This window comes from Temnothorax longispinosus, chromosome 1 (genome assembly GCF_030848805.1).
Source record: "Temnothorax longispinosus isolate EJ_2023e chromosome 1, Tlon_JGU_v1, whole genome shotgun sequence".
Lineage (NCBI taxonomy): Eukaryota > Metazoa > Arthropoda > Insecta > Hymenoptera > Formicidae > Temnothorax > Temnothorax longispinosus.
In genome coordinates this window covers 9,477,778-9,501,720 of record NC_092358.1, presented here as the reverse complement: position 1 = coordinate 9,501,720, position 23,943 = coordinate 9,477,778, and the positions used below count along the sequence as shown (strand labels likewise).

The 23,943-nt window shown below is 28.4% G+C and overlaps 2 protein-coding genes across 2 annotated transcripts; both read left to right on the top strand.

The window, feature by feature from the left end:
- The first annotated feature begins 4,677 nt into the window (after positions 1–4,677).
- Positions 4,678–12,739, top strand: LOC139810602 (aminopeptidase N-like). Its single transcript, XM_071774296.1, has 12 exons — positions 4,678–4,889; positions 5,825–6,330; positions 6,788–7,240; positions 7,576–7,759; positions 8,448–8,604; positions 8,810–8,891; positions 9,231–9,604; positions 9,944–10,218; positions 10,594–10,784; positions 11,241–11,540; positions 11,640–11,709; positions 12,278–12,739. The coding sequence occupies exons 2-12, from the start codon at positions 5,852–5,854 to the stop codon at positions 12,530–12,532; spliced, it is 2,820 nt and encodes a 939-aa protein (XP_071630397.1). The 5' UTR covers positions 4,678–4,889; positions 5,825–5,851; the 3' UTR covers positions 12,533–12,739.
- A 4,248-nt stretch (positions 12,740–16,987) lies between these two features.
- On the top strand, positions 16,988–22,706 carry LOC139813305 (aminopeptidase N-like). The gene is made up of 10 exons (XM_071778696.1): positions 16,988–17,472; positions 17,804–17,987; positions 18,689–18,839; positions 19,054–19,135; positions 19,459–19,835; positions 20,161–20,435; positions 20,835–21,028; positions 21,481–21,777; positions 21,861–21,930; positions 22,167–22,706. Exons 1-10 carry the CDS (start codon positions 17,003–17,005, stop codon positions 22,416–22,418), a joined length of 2,352 nt encoding a protein of 783 aa, XP_071634797.1. The 5' UTR covers positions 16,988–17,002; the 3' UTR covers positions 22,419–22,706.
- Positions 22,707–23,943: the final 1,237 nt, after the last annotated feature.

The following is a 23,943-nucleotide window of genomic DNA, read 5'->3' as shown; positions in this document are numbered from 1 at the left end:
ATATACTACTATGATTATAGTAATCATTGTCTTGCGAATGCTGCAGAACAAAATTACCGATGAAGTGTTTCGAGAAGGTGTCCGTACATTGCTACGCAATTAGTGAGTAATACAAACAAATATAGCTAAATACTGCAAATACAGTAAAACTGCCACACCTCCTTGAAAACATATATCGCTTTATTATATATACATATATATACACACACATACATACATTATATATATGAATCACGTCACTTCGCATGTACCCCAACAAACCAATATAAAATTCAATATTATCTCACGATTTCTAGTTATACATGGTAGAAATCTTTGATAAGGTTCTTCAACATGTGGGATACGAAGAAAATCCCGATAATGACGATATTACAAAGATGCTGAGGCTAGATGCCACGAAATGAACATGTACCGTCGGTCACGCGGAATGCAAGAGAAAGTGCCGCCGTTAAATTAAGCGAACATTTCGCGAATCCTGATACTCACAAGTAACTCGTTTTATGATCATGATTAACTTATAATTTATATTTGTACGTGTGTGTTGCGTATGCGCGCGCACGTATGCATATGGATGTAATCGATTCCTTTTATTTCTTTGAGTCGTCGAAATCAAACAGTTTCTTTATTGTTTTTTCTTAATTTTTATTCTTGTTTAAATACATAAAATAAATATGCGAAACAAGTAAAAATATATGTATATAATAACAAGAGACGTTATCGATGGATTCATCTTTCATTTATTTATTTATTCACTGTGTTCACACGTATTCTTATGGTCACGTGGCAAATATAGAGTGACAGAACAGCGCACGACAGACACTTAATTTTGCAAAATAAGACTTACCTAACAGAACGGAAAAAATACCAAACTTGATAAAATAAAACGTTGGCTATGCGTATGAAGTGCATGTACCTCTTTTCCATAGACACATATGTATTTTAGAGTTCCACAATGGTGGCAAGATTGGACGTACTGCATTGGTTTGGCGGTAGCTAATAAGACTACTTGGAATAAAATGATGGAACTATATCAGCGAACATCTGATAAGAAACTTTGGAAAACATTGAATTGTGCTGAAAATCCTGATAACATTATCAACTACTTGAATGTTATAGCATTAAATACTACATTATTTAACCATGAGGAACATGCATTGATCTTCAATTTAATTCTTGAAAACCATGCACGCAACGATTTAGTCCTTGACTACATATTAGCAAATTTTAATAATATAAAACCTAGGTAATACATATCTCTTTACAAATATATATTCTATTCTTTTTAAATAAATTTATCTTATACATTAATTATACAAATATATTATTTTGTTCTTACAGATTACTTGCTGCAACACAAACGATATTTAATATATTTTAGAATGTTTATTCTAACGAACAATTGTCCAAGGTAGATTTTATGATTCTAGATTCATACTTATATTTTTCTATTGATAATCCTTTAACTGTAGCGCGCTTAAAATCAAACATTCATCGTGTTTGGAATTATAGATTAATGCAACTTTACATAATTAAATTAATATTTATAATTTATTTTGTTCATATTTTTGGGCTATATATTTGTATCTTATAAAACTGTGTTTGAAATTGAGAAATACTAGCGCGTGGTTTAAAACTAAATTTTTATAATATGGTAATTAAATCTAAGAATGATAATAATTGAGTACTGAATATTAATATACATGTACTTATAAGTATATGTGTGTATGCCTTAATTAATAATAAATTTTCGTGGATGTTAATGTATATATTTTCTGCAAATAGAAAACAATTTTTTACGACATATATATATATATATATATATATATATATATATATATATATATACATATACTTCCACAGTTAAGGGATTAAATGTATTTATATGCATACCATGCACTGTTAGTGTTATGTCAAATTAAAAATTATACTTTAAAAGATCGCTGTATAAGAATAAATTACTACTTATTATTGATAAACATCCTCAACTAACCTGTTTCAGGTGAACACATTTGCGGAAAATTATTTCCATCGAGATCCAAACGCTTTGGCACGAATTACATATCTGATAGAAAAGCGTAGAAATATACTTAAAGCGTCTGTAGATATTTTTACAAAGCGATTTGGAAGAAGTCAAACTTTAATTGATCAATTAAAACCATCAATTTATGAATATGAAAACGAAATAATACTTTAATTGATCAATTAAAAATATCAAATGTGATCCAAGACCTATAATTATCTGCATCATTTTTTAAACAATACTATTTTTATTTATTATTACTGTATTGTAAATAATTTTTTAATCATTTTTAATTATTTCTAATATTTATGTAATACTTAGTATTTTATTAATAGTCTGGAAGCTATTGATAAAATTTTCTGTGACAATGCTGTTCTGTAATTAAATATATTTATATGTCATATTATTGTTATACTGTTATAATATGACATATTACTGTTCTGTAATTAAAAAATAATTTATAGAGTATTAGACTTGATGCTGTTTGATATCCTTCGTAAAATATCTTTTATAAACGCACTTTAGTTTTATTACATTTGATATAGAGCTCATGCGGATGAATGTTTTAAATTGAATTTACAATACTTTGTAGACATTATGTAATAGTATTATTTGCTAATAATGTACTTAAATTATAATTATAATTATAATTATAATCGTTGCTAGACTTTGAATAAAAGACATGAAATAATGACGTCGCATTGTACTAAAAACTTTATTTAAACAGTATTTATTACTGTATAGAATAAAAATTTCTGTTTATTTTTCAAAGTTTAAATTATTTACAACCCCCATTTTCATCATTTTGTTTATTGCATATATTTTTATGGCTGCATAAAAATAAATTTATATTATATATTAATGATAAACATCCTTAACATTTTAATCTGTTTCAGGTGAAAAGATTCGCAGAAACTTATTTTTATCATAATCCAAACTCTTTGGCAAACATTGTAAAGCTGTTAGAAAATCGTAAAAATAATCTTAAAGAGTCCGTAAATATTTTTACAAAGCGATTTGGAAGAAATCAAACTTAAGTAGCCAATTGATTTGATCAATCAAAAATATCAAATGTGATGCAAGACATACAATTACTTACAAAATTTTTCAAACAATATTATTTTTATTTATTATTACGTTTTTGTAAATAATTTTTTATTAATTTTTAATTATTTCTAATACTTTTAATTTTTTATAATATTTAGTATTTTATTAATAGTCTGGAAGCTATCGATAAAATCATCTATGAAATTTTACTGTTTTATAATTAACAAATAATTTATATACTATTAGGTTTGATGTTGTTTGATATTTTTCGTAAAATATCTTTTATAAACGCACTAACATTGATTTATTACTCAGCATAGGAGATTATGCGAATGAATTGTTTCAACTGAATATATAATATTTTGTAGATATTATGTGATAGTATCATTTTCTAATAGCGTTACTTACATATATGTTAATAATAATTATAATCAATTATAACATTATTCATAACCCTCACTTTCATCATCTTACACATTGCATATTTTTGTTTACTTTATATATTATTATTTCGTCTACCATACATATATTATATATTTATTAATTTTTCGGAATATAAAGAGATATAGATATTTTGTAATATTTAAACTAAAAAGCAACTCTCTCTCTCTCTTGACAAGGTATATCTTATATTCCATTTATTATCCACATATATATTAATTCCATTTATTTATCAGATTTTTATTACATTTATTTCTCTCTGTATATACTTTACATTTATTTATTATAGTTAGCTAAAACTACTTTTATAATACAAATCTAAATAAATACATTAGCGTTAAAATGTAGCGCAAAAATCTTTCAGATCAAGCATATTACGTTTGTATTAATAATTTCAGTTATCAACACAATTTCAAATTCTTGTGACATAATATGTATAACATATAATTTTTTGCCATATCTGTAATTGATAGTAAATTATGCATGTGCTTTATAATTTTTATCCTACTGTGTTTCTTTAAATATTTTTATAACTTTGTAGCTGAATATGTTAAATTTATTATAAAATTGACAATTATGTAGTACAATTATAATATACACCTTAGACTAAATTCAATTTCTCTTATTAGCTTTGTGTGAATTTCTGAAATTAAATGGCTATAATTTATACAATATAAATATATTTTTTCAAAAAATGTACTATAACTGTAATAATTATAAGCTTAATTCTCAATAAGCTTTTTCTTTCCAATCGTTTATAACTCAGGGACTCTGTGCGTTTCGATGTTTATTATCGAAAACGAAAAATTTTTAGTTCAAAATTTGATAAGAGACATCTTCTATATCGACATGATCTTACAGCTAGTATTTAACGATAAATGTATTATACAAGTATTATCTAACTGATTCGAAGAGGCACATCAACTGACGAAAACGACTTCTTAAAATTAACATATAAACAAACACATATTATTTATGATCTATGATCTTGTAGATATCTTTGTCCACAAATATTTAAAAAAATGTGTAACGGTACGAGTCAAACAGTTGCGTGAGGCACTGTGTATTTACATGACATATATGTATTTATCAAAACTTCGAAGATTGACATTGGGTGCAATCCAGCAAGCGACACAAGTGTTGTTTTGTTCGTTACTCATTGCAAAAAAGAAAAATAGGACGACGTTAGTGTCGACTTGTGTCGTTTGCTGGAAAGCTCTCATATTTTAGTCAGTATTCGGTGTTCTTTTGAGATGGTCGGACGGGTCGAACGGCAGTTACGCTGAACTATCCTTCATATTAACGGCTTTCGTGACGACAGCGCACAATTAATTGCTGCAAAGAACTGTAGCTTAATCAGCATACAAGTGTAATACACAAGGTAAGTCATTAAGAACAATAATAATTAATTAGGTATTATATTTCGTTGAAGATACAAAGAAATGTATAAAACGTAATTTAAATAATTTCGACAGACAATACACGATGAAATTTATCTTTATTTCCTCGACATTACTTATACTCATAGATTGCAGTAAATTTTTATTTTAAATAATAAATTTTTTTAATTATTTGACATATTTTGTTTCTTATCGTTGCTGCATAATGAAAACTGGAAAGCGAAAAATTTAATATAAATTTCGAAACGATCTTGATACACATAGGCCGGTATTCATAGTCTTCAAGATCGTCTTACATTCCGAACGTAGAAAAAATGTTAAACAAAAGACGAGATTATTATTGAGATTGTTATTGACAAATAAATAGAATTAACGGTTATGCGATAAAAAATGTTATTACTTTCGTTCTTTGAAATAATTTACATTATTTCCTATATTTTTTCCTTAAAGCATATTCAAGGCACAGAAATGATAAGCAAAAGGAATTCAACACTGCTACAACCGACAAATAAATAATTCAAATTCTACATATTATAACAATATTTACGTTGTTTACTTCCAATGAAATATTCTATATAGCCAAATTAAAAATATACACACGTTGCGCTATAGATGCGTAAAATTCTTCTCGAAAACTGAATAAAATAATTTTCTCTTAATTCTAAGAAAATAAAAGAATAACAGAATAAAATAATTACGAGCCTATCTAGATATACATCCAATATTTTATAAAAAAATATTCATAATTTTCCGCGAAGTAGGTCGTACATATAATCGCCTTGATAAAAGTTGGAATTGTGTTTTTCCTTTTCTTTTCTCCTCTGTTCCTTCGATTTTTGTATAAAAATTAATATTAAATTTTAATAACTTGTACCGCATTGTATTATTATTTAATTGTTTTCTTTTTAACGAAAAGTTACAGAAACCTAAGACGAGTATTGACATGGATTTTCCAAAATTGTTATTACATATCGGTTTAATATTGGCCACAGTCACGGACCTTTGTATCGCTGTTGATATAAAAGAGATGCATCGTTTACCCACCAACTCATTTCCATTTGATTATAACATTAGTCTGATTATTCCGGATCTCGAAAAAAGCAATACCTTTCACGGTGAAACCAGAGTCACTGTCACCATTGTTCGCGATTCGTATACAATAGGCATACACTCGCAAGGATTAGAAATAAATAAAACGGCGACAACGTTGACGAACGACACAATAACATATAAAGCGACGAAACATACTTATTACCATAAATCGAATATAATATTGCTATATTTCGGAAAGAAATTGTATCGCGGTTCTTACATCCTGAACATGAAGTTTGCTGGTAATTTCTCTCAGATGGGTTTTGGCAGTGGTGGTTTTATAAAAATTCCGTACGCAGACGAGGAAGGAAACAAAAAATATAACAGGACGTAAGCAAATATTAAAAATATACTTTGTAACGTACGTAAATGCTATTGTTGTTACCTTATTTATTTGTTACTTTTATTTATTACCTTTTTTTATTTACTACTTTTATCGTTATCAATTTGCAACATATATAAAGCACGGCGAAACACAGTTTAGTATGTGTATCCATTGTATTATTAAAACCGTTTTCTAGTATGTAGGTATATTTACAATAAAGTATTTGCAAAAGGTGCATGTAATGTTTAAAAGAATATTTACTTTGGCTTAAAATGAAACGACATAGCAGAGTACAACACATTTCTGTTTCTACTCTCAACAAAATAATAATTACATATAATATAATAAACATACAATATATAAACAATAACCAGTGTTCCTTAACTTCTTGTGTTCTACTCGCTAAGTTTGTACCATAAGTGGTATTTTTGTCCTTATTTAAAAAATTGTTTAAAATCACAGGTTGGCCGCAACACACTTCATGCCGAATAAAGCCAGACGAATGTTTCCATGTTGGGACGAGCCAGCGAAAAGTGCTTACTTCTATATCTCGGTGATGCATCATCAAAAATACATAGTATTGTCAAATTGGCCGATCCGAGAGCAGTACAACGTAGAAAATGACATGAAATGGACACACTTTGACCGCACTAATCTAGTGCCTACTTATCTTGTGGGAGTTGTGATTGTATCAAATTTTGATCGCGTTAATAACACGGACCAATCCGTTAATGTGTGGTACAGATCGTCTTTGACATCGTCAGCAAGATTCGTGCAAAGTATTGCTGAACAGGTTACGCCGCTCTTGGAGGAGTATACCGATACCAGAACCAAAAGGATACCGAAAATAGATCACGTCATGATACCATATTATTCCATGGCCTCCATGGGAGATCACGGAATCATCATTTACGAGTAATATTCATAACTAAAGAGATTTACTAATATGTACATGAATAAAAGAAATTAATATGAAGCTATTAGAACTGACGAATAACTTCTAGCATTCAAAATTTGATAATTAAAAACGATAAAAAACACATGTGTATTTTATGGATATTTAAATTTCATTTACATATTTTCATTCTTAGGTTGTTTTAAAACAAATTAACGTATTTAATTGATGTGAATGTCACTCTTTCTTTCCATGATATATATATATATATATAAACACATTAGACTGCATGCTAACGATAAAAAAAACTAGGTATAATCACATTTTGAATATTATGTTATGTTATATCTTTTAGCGAATCAGAAGTTGTCTACGATGATAGCAAGGATTTTATACTTCAGAAAAGGAAAGTAGCGTCGTTTGTAGCACATGAAATCGCATATCAGTGGTTCGGCAGTTTCATCACCCCATCTTGGTGGACTGACATATGGTTAAGTGTGGGATTTGCTGTGTTTTTCCAGGAGTATTTCCTCGACAAGGTTGTTTAATATTACTAATGCAACGAATTGGTCATTAAATAGAAAAGTTGGAAATACACTTCATTTTTTAAGATCAAAATAACATCCATTAAATATTTCTATATTCTTATAAAATGTATTAGGACAAAGCTAAATAACTAATGGCAATTCTTTAATTTAGAATTATAAAAAAAATTGTAACACTGTTCTTCCCGCGAATAACTAGAACAAAACATTTAATACTAATTTCTATTAAAATTCGAGAATATTATGTTCTCAGCACTTGTCTCCTCCCAAGCTCATATTAAAAATTTACTATTTTTAATCTCTTATATTTCAACATTATTTTCATATTTGGCGATACAATGATTATTATTGTAATAGTTTTATTAGAATTTAAACGTATTTTATTTTTTGCATCCATAACAATAAATATTTAACAAAAAAATTTAACATTTAGAATTTTTATATCTTGATTTTATCTTTGTATTCAGTGATGTCCATTATCTTAAAAAATAATTAAAATATGATCTTCTCAAAAGAAATTATATACGTGAAACGGTTAACATTTGACATAAATAAATTACAGTAAAAGTAAAATTGCGAAGTTTTTAAAAGTGGCGGACAGGTAGGTTTGTATCCCTATAAATGCGAACTTTTCTTCGAATTTTTATATTCAGCCATATCAAAGGATTGTTTTCTGTTATAGATATTTGAAGACTGGCGGTCAATGGATTTTTTCGTTACCGAAACCATGCACTATTCTCTTTATCTAGATAATGGCTTATTGGGTTCTGTTACATTGAATCTTCACGATAACGATACCTTGGTTAGCCAACTCTTTGTTAATCAAGTTTATGGAAAAGGTAAAATTATGTAAATAAAATGAAACTATCGTTCATGATTAGCTTAATGTAGACAGCACGAAGACAGAGGTGGAACAGAAAGTGAATAGACAACAAATTCTCGTTTTGCGCAATACGTACACATATGTCTTAATTTGATGTATAAAAGTATATAAAATATACTTTATATGTATTATTAATCAGTATTTTATGCTGTGTATCGTAGCTCCAACTATATTGCGGATGTTACATCATGCAGTAGGCGACGAGGTATTTCGAAAGGGTATCACCAAGTATTTTGCTACAAAGTAAGTATGTATGTACAATGTAGTCTATTATAGTTATCACATATAGCAACATTAAATATCATAAGTATAATGTTTCTTGCATTTACGTTGAAAAATATAGTACGCCGCCATATCAGAAATATAAACTTATGCATTCAATATCCAATGCTATACGATTAGAAAAGACCATACTTTATTCCTTAGTTATAATTTGACTAAGCTAGTTTTAATTTATATTTTTATTTTTCACATGTGTATTAATTAAATTGTACATTAATACTCACGTTTGATTATGTAATAGTAAATTTAAATACATACGACGTATGTGCTATAGCTAATAACAATATCATTTTTCTTTAGGCAATATATTGCGGTCACTCCCGATGATTTCTGGAGCGTCATACAAAGTGCTAAAGACGAAGCCTCTTGGGTCCCTCGAATGCGAGATCAAAATTTCGGAATAAAAAAAGTGATGGATACGTGGATAGTCCAAAATCGTTATCCTGTGCTGAATGTAACGATGAATTACAAAACTGGTGAAGTAGCAATAACACAAAAATGTTTCCGCGCAACTGAAGATTTCAATAATAAATGGTGGATACCCATATCCTACACTGACGAGAGCTTTCCGGATTTTAACAATACTATGCCCAATAATTGGTTAAAACCGGACGAAACGCTTAGAGTGCAAATTAATACAAGTGGTTGGATTATCGTCAATCTACAACAAACTGGTATAAATCAATAAATTTTACGCTTTTTTATATCTATCTTATTTGCTTTATTAACACAAAAGTTTTACAATATATTCAAGTTCTTAATATATTTTTTTATTAAAAAAATTTCAAAATTTCAATAATTTATATAATTATAATATTTTTTGATACATTGGTGAATTGCATTGATAATTCATTGGTAAAGTACATTAGTAATGTACATTTTTTTTGTAACAATTGTAAGGTGCAAATTACATAAAATTTGTTTATTACCATAATCAAAATGTCAGTATTTGAAAATATACCTTGATAATTTCAAACAAAATCTAATAATAAATTTAATGGATAATTTGACAGCATACTGTCGTGTCTATTACGATACCGCAATTTACGAAAAAATCATATATTACTTGAACTCTCAAGAATACACGAAAATACACGTTCTCAATCGTGCTCAAATTATCGATGATGCATATGCCTTTTTGCTCGAAGATCAACTAGATAGCTATATATTCATAGATCTTATAACTTACTACGGACGAGAGAGAGATTATGTGGCATGGCGTATAATGTTCCGAATATTAGAACGGAATAAAAAGTACTTTTCACTGCCAGAGAGTAAAGGTTTCAAGGTATGTAATAACAGATTTTATAAAGATGAAAAAAATATTTGGCTCTTTAATTTGGCCAGTTCTGCATTTACACATTCACCGCTTTGTCATAAAGTCTGTCGCGGTCGGTTTTATAATCACACAATCGTAGGAAACATTTTAATTAACAATTAATACGAATGGACGTTAAAGAAACTTAGGCGCAAACTCACCAATAATTCTTGTGAATTCTAGTGAATGTTTTAACAATTAAGGCACTAACGAAATATATATATATATATATATATATATATATATATATATATATACACATACATACATTGTATATATGAATCACGTCACTTCGCATGTAGCAACAGACCAATATAAAATTCAATATTATCTCATGATTTCTAGTTATACATGGTACAAACTATTGATGGAGTTCTTCAACATGTGGGATACGAAGAAAATCCTGATGATGACGATATCACAAAGATGCTAAGGTTAGATACCACGAAATGGGCATGTACCGTCGGTCACGCGGAATGCAAGAGAAGGGCCGCCGTTAAATTAAGCGAACATTTCGCGGATCCTGATACTTACAAGTAACTCGTTTTATGATCATGATTATCTCATAATTTATATTTGGGCGTGTGTGTTGCGTATGCGCGCGCACGTATGCATATGGATGTAATCGATTCCTTTTATTTCTTCGAGTCATCGAAATCAGACAGTCTCTTTATTGTTTTTTCTTAATTTCCATTCTTGTTTTAATACATAAAATAAATATGCGAAACAAGTAAAAATATATGTATATAATAACAAGAGACGTTATGGATGGATTCATCTTTCATTTATTTATTTATTCACTGTGTTCACACGTAGTCTTATGGTCACGTAGCAAATATAGAGTGACAGAACAGCGCACGACAGACACTTAATTTTGCAAAATAAGATTTATCTAACAGAACGGAAAAAAATACAAAACTTGATAAAATAAAACATCGGATATGCGTATGAAATGCATGTACCTCATTTCCATAGACCCATATGTATTTTAGAGTTCCACAATGGTGGCATGATTGGACATACTACTTTGGTTTGGCTGTAGCTAATAGGACTACTTGGGATAAAATGATGGAACTGTATCAGCGAACATCTGATAAGGAACTTTGGAAAACATTGAATTGTGCTGAAGATCCTGATATAATTATCAACTATTTGAATATTATAGCATCAAATACTACATTATTTAACCATGAGGAACATGCATTGATCTTCAATTTAATTCTTGAAAACCATGCACGCAACGATTTGGTCCTTGACTACATATTAGCAAATTTTAGTAATATAAAACCCAGGTAATACATTTCTCTTTACAAATATACATTCTATTTTTTTTTTTTAAATAAATTTATCTTATACATTAATTATACAAATGTATCATTTTGTTCTTACAGATCACTTGATACCTACCCAACAATACAAAATATCATTCAGAATGTTTATTCTGACGAACAATGGTCCAAGGTAGATTTTATGATTCTAGATTCATACTTATATTTTTCTATTGATAATCCTTTAACTGTAGCGCGCTTAAAATCAAACGTTCGTCATGTTTGGAATTCTAGATTAATGCAACGTTACCTCATTAAATTAATATTTATAATTTATTTTGTTCATATTTGTGGGTTATATATTTGTATCTTATAAAGCTGTGTTGAAATTGAGTAATACTAGCGCGTGGTTTAAAACTAAATTTTTATAATATGGTAATTAATTCTAAGAATATTACTGTGTTGTGAATTGATAATTGAGTACTGAATATTAATATACATGTACATATATGTATGTGTGTATATGCCTTCTTTAATTAATAATAGATTTTCGTGGATGTTAATGTATATATTTTCTGCAAATAGAAGACAATTTTGTATATATACTACCACAGTCAAGGGATTAAATGTATTTATATGCATATCATGTATTGTTATTGTCTATGTTAAATAAAAAATTATATTCTAAGAAATAGCTGCATAAAAATAAATTTATACTACATATTAATGATAAACATCCTTAACATTCTAATCTGTTTCAGGTAAAAAGATTCGTAAAAACTTATTTTCATCCTAAGCTAAACCATTCGTCACATTTTGCAAATCTGATAGAAAAGCGTAAAAGTGATGTTAAAGAGTTGTCAGATATTTTTGCAAAGCGATTTGGAAAAAGTCAAACTTTAATTGATCAATTACAACAAAAATTTGATTATGATGAAGAAGACGTCAATAGTGGGTTGATCAATCAAGACGTTGCGTCTGTTACAATCACGATGGATCAAGACCTATCTGCATAATTTTTCAAACAATACTATGTTTATTTATTATTACTGCTTTGTAAATAATTTTTTAATCATTTTTAATTATTTCTAATATTTTTATAATACTTAGTATTTTATTAATAGTCTGGAAGCTATTGATAAAATTTTCTGTGACAATGCTGTTCTGTAATTAAATATATTTATATGTCATATTATTGTTATACTGTTATAATATGATATATTACTGTTCTGTAATTAAAAAATAATTTATAAGAGTATTAGACTTGATGCTGTTTGATATCTTTCGTAAAATATCTTATATAAACGTACTTTAGTTTTATTATATACTTATTTGATATAAAGCTCATGCGGATGAATTTTTTAAATTGAATTTACAATACTTTGTAGACATTATGTAATAGTATTATTTGCTAATACTGTACTTAAATTTGAATTATTATTATAATTATAATCGTGTTGCTAGACTTTGAATAAAAGACATGAAATAATGACGTCGCATTGTACTAAAAACTTTATTTAAACAGTATTTATTACTGTATAGAAAAAAAATTTCTGTTCATTCTACAAAGTTTAATATTATTTACAACCCCCATTTTCATCATTTTATTTATTGGATATATTTTCATGGCTGCATAAAAATAAATTTATATTACATATTAATGATAAACATCCTTAACATTCTAATCTGTTTCAGGTGAAAATATTCGCAGAAACTTATTTTCATCATAATCCAAACTCTTTGGCAAACAATAAACATTATAAAGCTGTTAAAAAATCGTAAAAATAATCTTAAAGAGTCCGTAAATATTTTTACAAAGCGATTTGGAAGAAATCAAACTTAAGTAGCCAATTGATTTGATCAATCAAAAATATCAAATGTGATGCAAGACATACAATTACTTACAAAATTTTTCAAACAATATTATTTTTATTTATTATTACGTTTTTGTAAATAATTTTTTATTAATTTTAATTATTTCTAATACTTTTAATTTTTTATAATATTTAGTATTTTATTAATAGTCTGGAAGCTATCGATAAAATCATCTATGAAATTTTACTGTTTTATAATTAACAAATAATTTATATACTATTAGGTTTGATGTTGTTTGATATTTTTCGTAAAATATCTTTTATAAACGCACTAACATTGATTTATTACTCAGCTTAGGAGATTATGCGAATGAATTGTTTCAACTGAATATATAATATTTTGTAGATATTATGTGATAGTATCATTTTCTAATAGCGTTACGTACATATATGTTAATAATAATTATAATCAATTATAACATTATTCATAACCCTCACTTTCATCATTTTACACATTGCATATTTTTGTTTACTTTATATATTATTATTTCGTCTACCATACATATTTTATATATTTATTAATTTTTCGGAATATAAAGAGATATGGATATTTTGTAATATTTAAACTAAAAAGCAACTCTCTCTCTCTCTTGACAAGGTATATCTTATATTCCATTTATTATCCACATATATATTTATTCCATTTATTTATCAGATTTTTATTACATTTATTTCTCTCTGTATATACTTTACATTTATTTATTATAGTTAGCTAAAACTACTTTTATAATACAAATCTAAATAAATACATTAGCGTTAAAATATAGCGCAATAATCTTTCAGATCAAGCATATTACGTTTATATTAATAATTTCAGTTATCAACACAATTTCAAATTCTTGTGACATAATATGTATAACATATAATTTTTTGCCATATCTGTAATTGATAGTAAATTATGCATGTGCTTTATAATTTTTATCCTACTGTGTTTCTTTAAATATTTTTATAACTTTGTAGCTGAATATGTTAAATTTATTATAAAATTGACAATTATGTAGTACAATTATAATATACACCTTAGACTAAATTCAATTTCTCTTATTAGCTTTGTGTGAATTTCTGAAATTAAATGGCTATAATTTATACAATATAAATATATTTTTTCAAAAAATGTACTATAACTGTAATAATTATAAGCTTAATTCTCAATAAGCTTTTTCTTTCCAATCGTTTATAACTCAGGGACTCTGTGCGTTTCGATGTTTATTATCGAAAACGAAAAATTTTTAGTTCAAAATTTGATAAGAGACATCTTCTATATCGACATGATCTTACAGCTAGTATTTAACGATAAATGTATTATACAAGTATTATCTAACTGATTCGAAGAGGCACATCAACTGACGAAAACGACTTCTTAAAATTAACATATAAACAAACACATATTATTTATGATCTATGATCTTGTAGATATCTTTGTCCACAAATATTTAAAAAAATGTGTAACGGTACGAGTCAAACAGTTGCGTGAGGCACTGTGTATTTACATGACATATATGTATTTATCAAAACTTCGAAGATTGACATTGGGTGCAATCCAGCAAGCGACACAAGTGTTGTTTTGTTCGTTACTCATTGCAAAAAAGCAAAATAGGACGACGTTAATGTCGACTTGTGTCGTTTGCTGGAAAGCTCTCATATTTTAGTCAGTATTCGGTGTTCTTTCGAGATGGTCGAATGGGTCGAACGGCAGTTACGCTGAACTATCCTTCATATTAACGGCTTTCATGGCGAGAGCGCATAATTAATTGCTGCAAAGAACTGTAGCTTAATCAGCATACAAGTGTAATACACAAGGTAAGTCATTAAGAGCAATAATAAATAATTAATTAGGTATTATATTTCGTTGAAGATACAAAGAAATGTATAAAACGTAATTTAAGTAATTTCGACAGACAAATACACGATGAAATTTATCTTTATTTCTTCGACATACTCATAGATTGCAGTAAATTTTCTTTTTAAATAATGTATTTTTTTAATCAGTCGACATATTTTGTTTCTTATCGTTCTGCATAATGAAAACTGGAAAGCGAAAAATTTAATATAAATTTCGAAACGATCTTGATACACATAACGTTCCAAACGTAGAAAAAATGTTAAACAAAAGACAAGATTATTATTGTTATTAACAAATAAATAGAATTAACGGTTATGCGATAAAAAATGTTAATTACTTTCGTTCTTTGAAATAATTCACATTATTTACTATATTTTTTCCTTAAAGTATATTCAAGGCACAGAAATGATAAGCGAAAGGAATTCAACACTGCTATAACCGACAACTAAATAATACAAATTCTACATATTATAACAATATTTACGTTTTTTACTTCCAATGAAATATTCTATATAGCCCAAATCAAAAATATACACACGTCGCGTTAGATGCGTAAATTCCTTCTCGAAAACTGAATAAAATAATTTTCTCTTAATTCTAAGAAAATATAAGAACGACAGAATAAATTAATTGCGAGCACATCAAGATATACATCCAATATTCTATAAAAAAATATTCATAATTTTCCGCGAAGTAGGTCGTACATGTAATCGCCTTGATAAAAGTTGGAATTGTGTTTTTCCTTTTCTTTTCTCCTGTGGTCTTTTGATTTTTATATAAAAATTAATATTAAATTTCAATAACTTGTACCGCATTGTATTATTATTTAATTGTTTTCTTTTTAACGAAAAGTTACAGAAACCTAAGACGAGTATTGACATGGAATTCCCAAAATTGTTATTACATATCGGTTTAATATTGGCCACAGTCACGGACTTTTCTATCGCTAATGATCCAGAATATATGAATCGTTTACCCACCAATTCATTTCCATTTGATTATAACATTAGTCTGATTATTCCGGATCTCGAAAAAAGCAATACTTTTCCAGAGTCACTCTCACCATTGTTCGCAAATCGTTTACCATAAGCTTACACTCGCAAGGATTAGAAATAGATGAAACGGCGACAACACTGATGAACGACACAGTCTATCTAACATATAAACCGTGGAAACATACTTATGACTATAAAACGAATGTATTATCGCTACATTTCGAAAAGCAATTGTATCCTGGTTCCCGATACACCCTGAACATGAAGTTTGCTGGTGAATTCTCTCAGATGGATTTTGGCAGTGGTGGTTTTATGAAAATTCCGTACACAGACGAGGCAGGAAAAAAAAATATAACAGGATGTAAGCAAATATTAAAAATATTAAAAATATATACTTTGTAACGCGTACATACGTAAATGCTATTGTTATTACCTTATTTATTTGTTACTTTTACTTATTACTTTTTTTTATTTACTATTTTCATCGTTATCGACTTACAACATATATAAACCACGGCGAAACACAGTTTAAAATGCGTATCCATTTTATTATTAAAACCGTTTTCTAGTATGTAAGTATATTTACGATAAAGTATTTGCAAAAAGTGGATCCACTTTGGCTCAAAATGAAACGACAGCAGAGTACAATATTTCTGTTTCTACTCTCAACAAAATAATAATTACATACAATATAATAAACATATAATATATAAACAAAAACTAGTATTCCTTAACTTCTCGTATCCTTCTTGCTATGAGTGGTAAGTTTGTACTATGAATCACAGGTTGGCCGCAACACACCTCATACCGAATAAAGCCAGACGAATGTTTCCATGTTGGGACGACCCAGCGATAAAAGCTTACTTCATGATCTCCGTGAGGCATCATCAGAAATACAATGTATTGTCAAATTGGCCGAGCCAAAAGGTCCATTGGCAGGACTACGTAGAAAATGACATGAAATGGACACACTTTAACCGCACTTATCTAATGCCCACTTATCTTGTGGGAATTGTGATTGTATCAAATTTTGTTCGCATTACTAACAGCAACCATTCCGTTAATGTGTGGTGCAGATCGTCTTTGACATCGCAAGCAAGATTCGTGCTAAGCATTGCCGAACGGGTTACGCCGCTCTTGGAGGAGTATATCGGTAAAACCAAAGGGGTACCGAAAATAGATCACGTCATGGTACCAAATTATCCCAACGGTTCCATGGGAGATTGGGGAATCATCATTTACCAGTAATATTCATAACTAAAGACATTTATTAATATGTACATGAATAAAAAAAATTAGTATGAAGTTATTAGAACTGACGAATAACTTCTAGCATTTAAATTTTGATAGTTAAAAACGATAAAAAAACACATGTGTATTTTATGGATATTTAAATTTTATTTATATATTTTCATTCTTAGGCTGTTTTAAAATAAATTAACGTATTAAATTGATGTGAATGTCACCCTTTCTTTCAATGATATATATATATATATAAACACATTAGACTGCATGCTAACGATGAAAAAAAACTAAGCATTTTGAATATTATATATGTTATGTTATGTCTTTTAGAGAATCAAAGGTTGTCTACGATGATAGCAAGAATCCTACATTTAAGAAAAGGAATGTAGCTTCTTATGTAGCAAATGGAATCGCACATCAGTGGTTCGGCACTTTCATCTCCCCATCTTGGTGGACTGACATATGGTTAAATGAGGGATTTGCTGTGTATCTACAGGCGTATTTCCTCGACAAGGTTGTTTAATATTACTAATGCAATGAATTGCTCGTTAAATAGAAAAGTTGGAAATGCACTTCATTCTCTAAGATCAAAATAACATCCATTAAATATTTCTATATTCTTATAAAATGTATCAGGACAAAGCTAAATAACTAATGGCAATTCTTTAATTTAGAATTATAAAAAAGATTGTAACACTGGTTCTTGCCGCGAATAACTAGAACGAAACATTTAATACTAATTTCTATTAAAATTCGAGAATATTATGTTCTCAGTACTTATCTTCTCCCAAGCTCATATTAAAGATTTACTATTTTTAATCTCTTATGTTTCAACATTATTTTTATATTTGGCGATACAATGATTATTATTGTAATAGTTTTATTAGAATTTAAACGTATTTTATTTTTTGCATCCATATAACAATAAATAATTTACAAAAAAAATTTAATTTCTAGAATTTTTATGTCTTGATTTTATCTTTGTATTCAGTAATGTACATTATCTTAAAAAATAATTGAAGTATGATCTTCTCAAAAGAATTGATATACGTGAAACGGTTAACATTTGACATAAATAAATTACAATAAAAATTAAAATAGCGAAATTATTAAAAGTGGCGTACAGGTAGGTTTGTATCCCTATATAAATGCGAATTTTTCTTCGAATTTTTATATTCAGCCATATAAAAAAACTGTTTTCTCGTGAGGTTATAGACATTTAAAGGCTGGCGAACAATGCACTTATTCGTTACTGGAGCCATGCACCTTGCTCTCCAATTAGATGATGACTTAGCGGGTTCTGTTACATTGAACCTTGACGATCACTTGAATAACCAACTCTTTGTTAATCAAGTTCGTAAAAAAAGTAAAATTATGTAAATAAAATGAAACTATCGTCCATGATTAGTTTAATGTAGAATAGCACGAAGACAGAGGTGGAACAGAAAAGTGAATAGACAACAAATTCTTGTTTTGCGCAATACGTTCACAGTTCACATATGTCTTAATTTTATGTATAAAAGTATACAAAATATACTTTATATGTATTATTAATCAGTATTTTATGCTGTGTATCGTAGCTCCAGCTATATTGCGCATGTTATATCATGCAGTGGGCGACCAGGTATTTCAAAAGGGTATCACCAAGTATTTCGCTACACTGTAAGTGTATATATAGTTATCACATATAGCAACATTAAATATCATAAGTATAATGTTTCCTGCATTTACGTTGGAATATATAATACGCCATATCAGAAATATAAACTTGTGTGTTCAATACCCAATGCTATTCGATTAGAAGAGATCATACTTTGTTCCTTAATTATAATTTGACTAAGCTAGTTTTAAGTTATATTTTTAGTTTCCACATGTGTATTAATTAAATTGTACATTACTACTCACGTTTGATTATGTAATAGTAAATAAATACCTACGACGTATGTGTTATAAGCTATAATGACAATGTCATATTTCAAATTCAGGCAATATAGAGTGGTCACTCCCGATGATTTCTGGAGCACCATACAAAGTGCTAAAGACGAAGCTTCTTACGACCCTTATATGCGAGATCAAAAATTCGGAATAAAAGAAGTGATGGATACATGGATAGTCCAAAATCGTTATCCTGTGCTGAATGTAACGATGAATTACAAAACTGGTGACTTAACAATAACGCATCAAAAAAATTTCCACGCAACTGAAGATATCAATAATAAATGGTGGATACCCATATCCTACGCTTATGAAGGCTCTCCGTATTTTTCCAATACTATGCCCCATAATTGGTTAAAACCAGATGAAACTTTTAGAGTGCAAATTAATACAAAAGGTTGGATTATCGTCAATCTACAACAAACTGGTATAAATCAATAAATTTTACGTTCTTTTGTATCTATCTTATTTGCTTTATCAACACAAAAGTTTAAGTTCTTAGTATATTTTTTTATTAAAAAGAAGCTTTAAAATTTATATAATTATAATATTCTTCGATACATTGGTGAATTACATTGATAAATTCATTGGTGAAGTACATTGGTAATGTACATTTTTTTTTGTAACAATTGTAAAGTGCAAATTACATAAAATTTGTTTATTACAATAATCAAAATGTCAGTATTTGAAAATATACCTTGATAATTTCAAACAAGAAGATCTAATAATAAATTTAATGGATAATTCGACAGCATACTGTCGTGTCTATTACGATATCCTAATTTACGAAAGAATCATACCTTACTTGGCCTCTCAAGAACACACGAAAATACACGTTCTCAATCGTGCTCAAATTATCGATGATGCATATGCCTTTTTGCTAAAAAATCAGCTAGATAGCTATATATTCATAGATCTTATAGCTTACTACGAACTAGAGAGAGATTATGTGGCATGGCGTCCAATGTTCCGAATATTAAAACAAAATCAGAAGTACTTTTCACTGCCAGAGAGTAAAGGTTTCAAGGTATGTAATAACAGATTTTATAAAAATTAAAAAAAATATTTGGCTCTTTAATTTGGCCAGTTCTGCATTTACACATTCACCGCTTTGTCATAAAGTCTGTGGCGGTCGGTTTTATAATCGCACAATCGTAGGAAACGTTTTAATTAACATTAAATACGAATGGACGTTAGGGAAACTTAGGCGCAAACTCACCAATAATTCTTGTGAATTCTAGTGAATGTTTTAACAATTAAGGCACTAACGAAATATATATGTATATATATATATATAGCTATATATAGCTATATATATATATATATATATACATATTATACATACGTACATTGTATATATGATTCACGTCACTTCGCATGTAGCAACAAACCAATATAAAATTCAATATTATTTCATGATTTCTAGTTATACATGGTACAAACCTTTGATGGCGGGGTTCTTCGACATGTGGGATACGAAGAAAATCCTTATGATGACGATCTCACTAAGTTACTAAGGCTAAATGCCCTAAAATGGGCATGTACCGTCGGTCACGCGGAATGCAAGAGAAAGGCCGCCGTTAAATTAAGCGAACATTTCGCGGATCCTGATACTTACAAGTAACTCTTTTTATGATCATGATTATCTCATAATTTATATTTGTGCGTGTGCGTTGCGTATGCGCGCGCACGTATGCATATGGATGTAATCGATTCCTTTTATTTCTTCGCATCGAAATCAGACAGTCTCTTTATTGTTTTTTCTTAATTTCCATTCTTGTTTTAATACATAGAATAAATATGCGAAACAAGTAAAAATATATGTATATAATGACAAGAGATATAATGACGTTATGGATGGATTTATCTTTCATTTATTTATTCATTCACTGTGTTCACACGTAGTCTTATGGTCACGTGGCAAATATAGAGTGACATATAGACACTTAATTTTGCAAAATAAGATTTACCTAACAGAACGGAAAAAAATACAAAACTTGATAAAATAAAACGTCGGCTATGCGTATGAAGTGCATGTACCTCTTTTCCATATAGACACATATGTATTTTAGGGTTCCACAATGGTGGCAAGATTGGACGTACTGCTTTGGTTTAGCGGAAGCTAATAGGACTACTTGGGATAAAATGATGGCACTATATCAGCGAACATCTGATAAGAAACTTTGGAAAATATTGAATTGTGCTGAAGATCCTGATATCATTATCAACTATTTGAATATTACAGCATCCAATACTACATTATTTAAGGATGAACAGCATGCATTGATCTTCAATTTAATTCTTCAAAACCATGCACGCAACGATTTGGTCCTTGACTACATATTAACAAATTTGAATCATATAAGAAGGTAATACATTTCTCTTTACAAATATACATTCTATTTTTAAATAAATGTATCTTATACATAAATATGTTATTTTGTTCTTACAGATTGCTTCCTCCAAGTCTAACGATAAAAAACATCATTTCGAACGTTTTCTCTAACGAACAATTGTCCAAGGTAAGTTTTATAATTCTATGTAGATTCATATTTATTGATTTTCTATTGATAATCCTTTTGCATATATACGCTTCATACACATATATGCTTCCGCAGTTAAGGGATTAAATATATTTGTATGCATACCATGTATTGTTATTATGTTAAACAAAAAAATATATTTCAAGAGATCGCTGCGTAAAAATAAATTACTACATATTAATGATAAAAATCCTTAACATCCTAATTTATTTCAGGTGAAAAGATTCGCAGAGACTCGTTTTCATCAATTGCCAAAATTTTTGTCAAACATTATAGATCTGATAGAACAGCGTAAAAGTGATGTTGAAGAGTGGTCAGATATTTTTGCAAAGCGATTTGGAAAAAGTCAAACTTTAATTAATCAATTACAAAAATTTGATTATGATGAAGAAGACGTCAATAAAGGGTTGATCAGTCAAGACGTATTAGAAGTAACAATGACGATCGATCAAGACCTATCAGCATAATTTTTCAAACAATACTATTTTTATTTATTATTACTGCTTTGTAAATAACTTTTTAATCATTTTTAATTATTTCTAATATTTTTATAATTCATAGTATTTTATTAATAGTCTGGAAGCTATTGATAAAATCTCTGTGACAATGCTCTGTTCTGTAATTAAATATATTTATATGTCATATTATTGTTATACTGTTATAATATGACATATTACTGTTCTGTAATTAAAAAATAATTTATAGAGTATTAGACTTGATGCTGTTTGATATCCTTCGTAAAATATATTTTATAAACGCACTTTAGTTTTATTACATTTGATATAAAGCTCATGCGGATGAATTTTTTAAATTAAATTTATAATACTTTGTAGACATTATGTAATAGTATTATTTGCTAACAATGTAGGGGAGACCGGGGCTGGTTGTGACATTTTTTCTATAAAGTGTCTCAACTCTTTGATTATGTTGTTTTTATAAATGAATCTAGGCTTGCTAGATTCAGTAACTAATCGGGATTTCAATTTAATAATAGTTTTATCTAACCGCTCATTAGAAATTATATAAATTAAAAAATTCTGAAAAAAGAGACATGTAACTTTTTACCCCACACCAGGGGCTGGTTGTTACACCACACGGGGTAAATTGTTACAACAAAAAAACAAATGTAATCTCAAACTTTTTATTAAGAATAATCATGGTTTGTCTTCTTAATTCGAACAAAAATGAAATATTATTGTTTATAACAAATTACAAAAAAAGTTTAACTTCCAAGTTTAAGTCCAAGTAATAATATAGTACTTTTTAACTTTAAATAAAATTATAGTGTTATTTTAAACAAAAACTTAGGCATACAATTTTCTTTTGGCCTCTTTGCTTTATCACATTGAAATAAAAATTAAATAAAATTATGTTCTTATTTAGCGAAAAACTTAGACATATTACTTTTTTTGGTATCTTTGCTTTATCACAACAAAATAAAATAAAAAAATAAAAATTAAGTAAAATTATGTTCTTATTTAAATAAAAATTCTTTAAAACAAAAATACAAGTAACTTTAATCTAAACAAAAGTTATAAGCTCTATTCATCATAAATTATCTATCATAAATTAATTGTGGTTTGTCACAACCTGCCCCGAGAAAATGTCACTTTTAGCCCCAACACCAAAACTAACCTCTTAAGATTAAATATTAAAACACAAATATTTGTAAAGCTTATAAAAGTAAGGTTTATTGTAAACAGAAGGAATTAGAGAGTATATACCACACATAGACATTTCTGCTTATTTAGATAACAAGTGCTAGACCAATAATACTAAAAATGAAAATGTTACAAATCTGCGTTTTTTACGGCTGCTTATCCGGGCTCCTCTCACAAGAACGCCAGCGCCACTAACTCGCGCGGTATGTCGGCCGACACTGGCGTGATCATTTATCTCTTTCTAACGTTACTATAGCGTTTCCGGTTTAGCTACCATTGGCACTGTAACAACCTACCTCTGTAACAACCAGCCCCAGTCTCCCCTACTTAA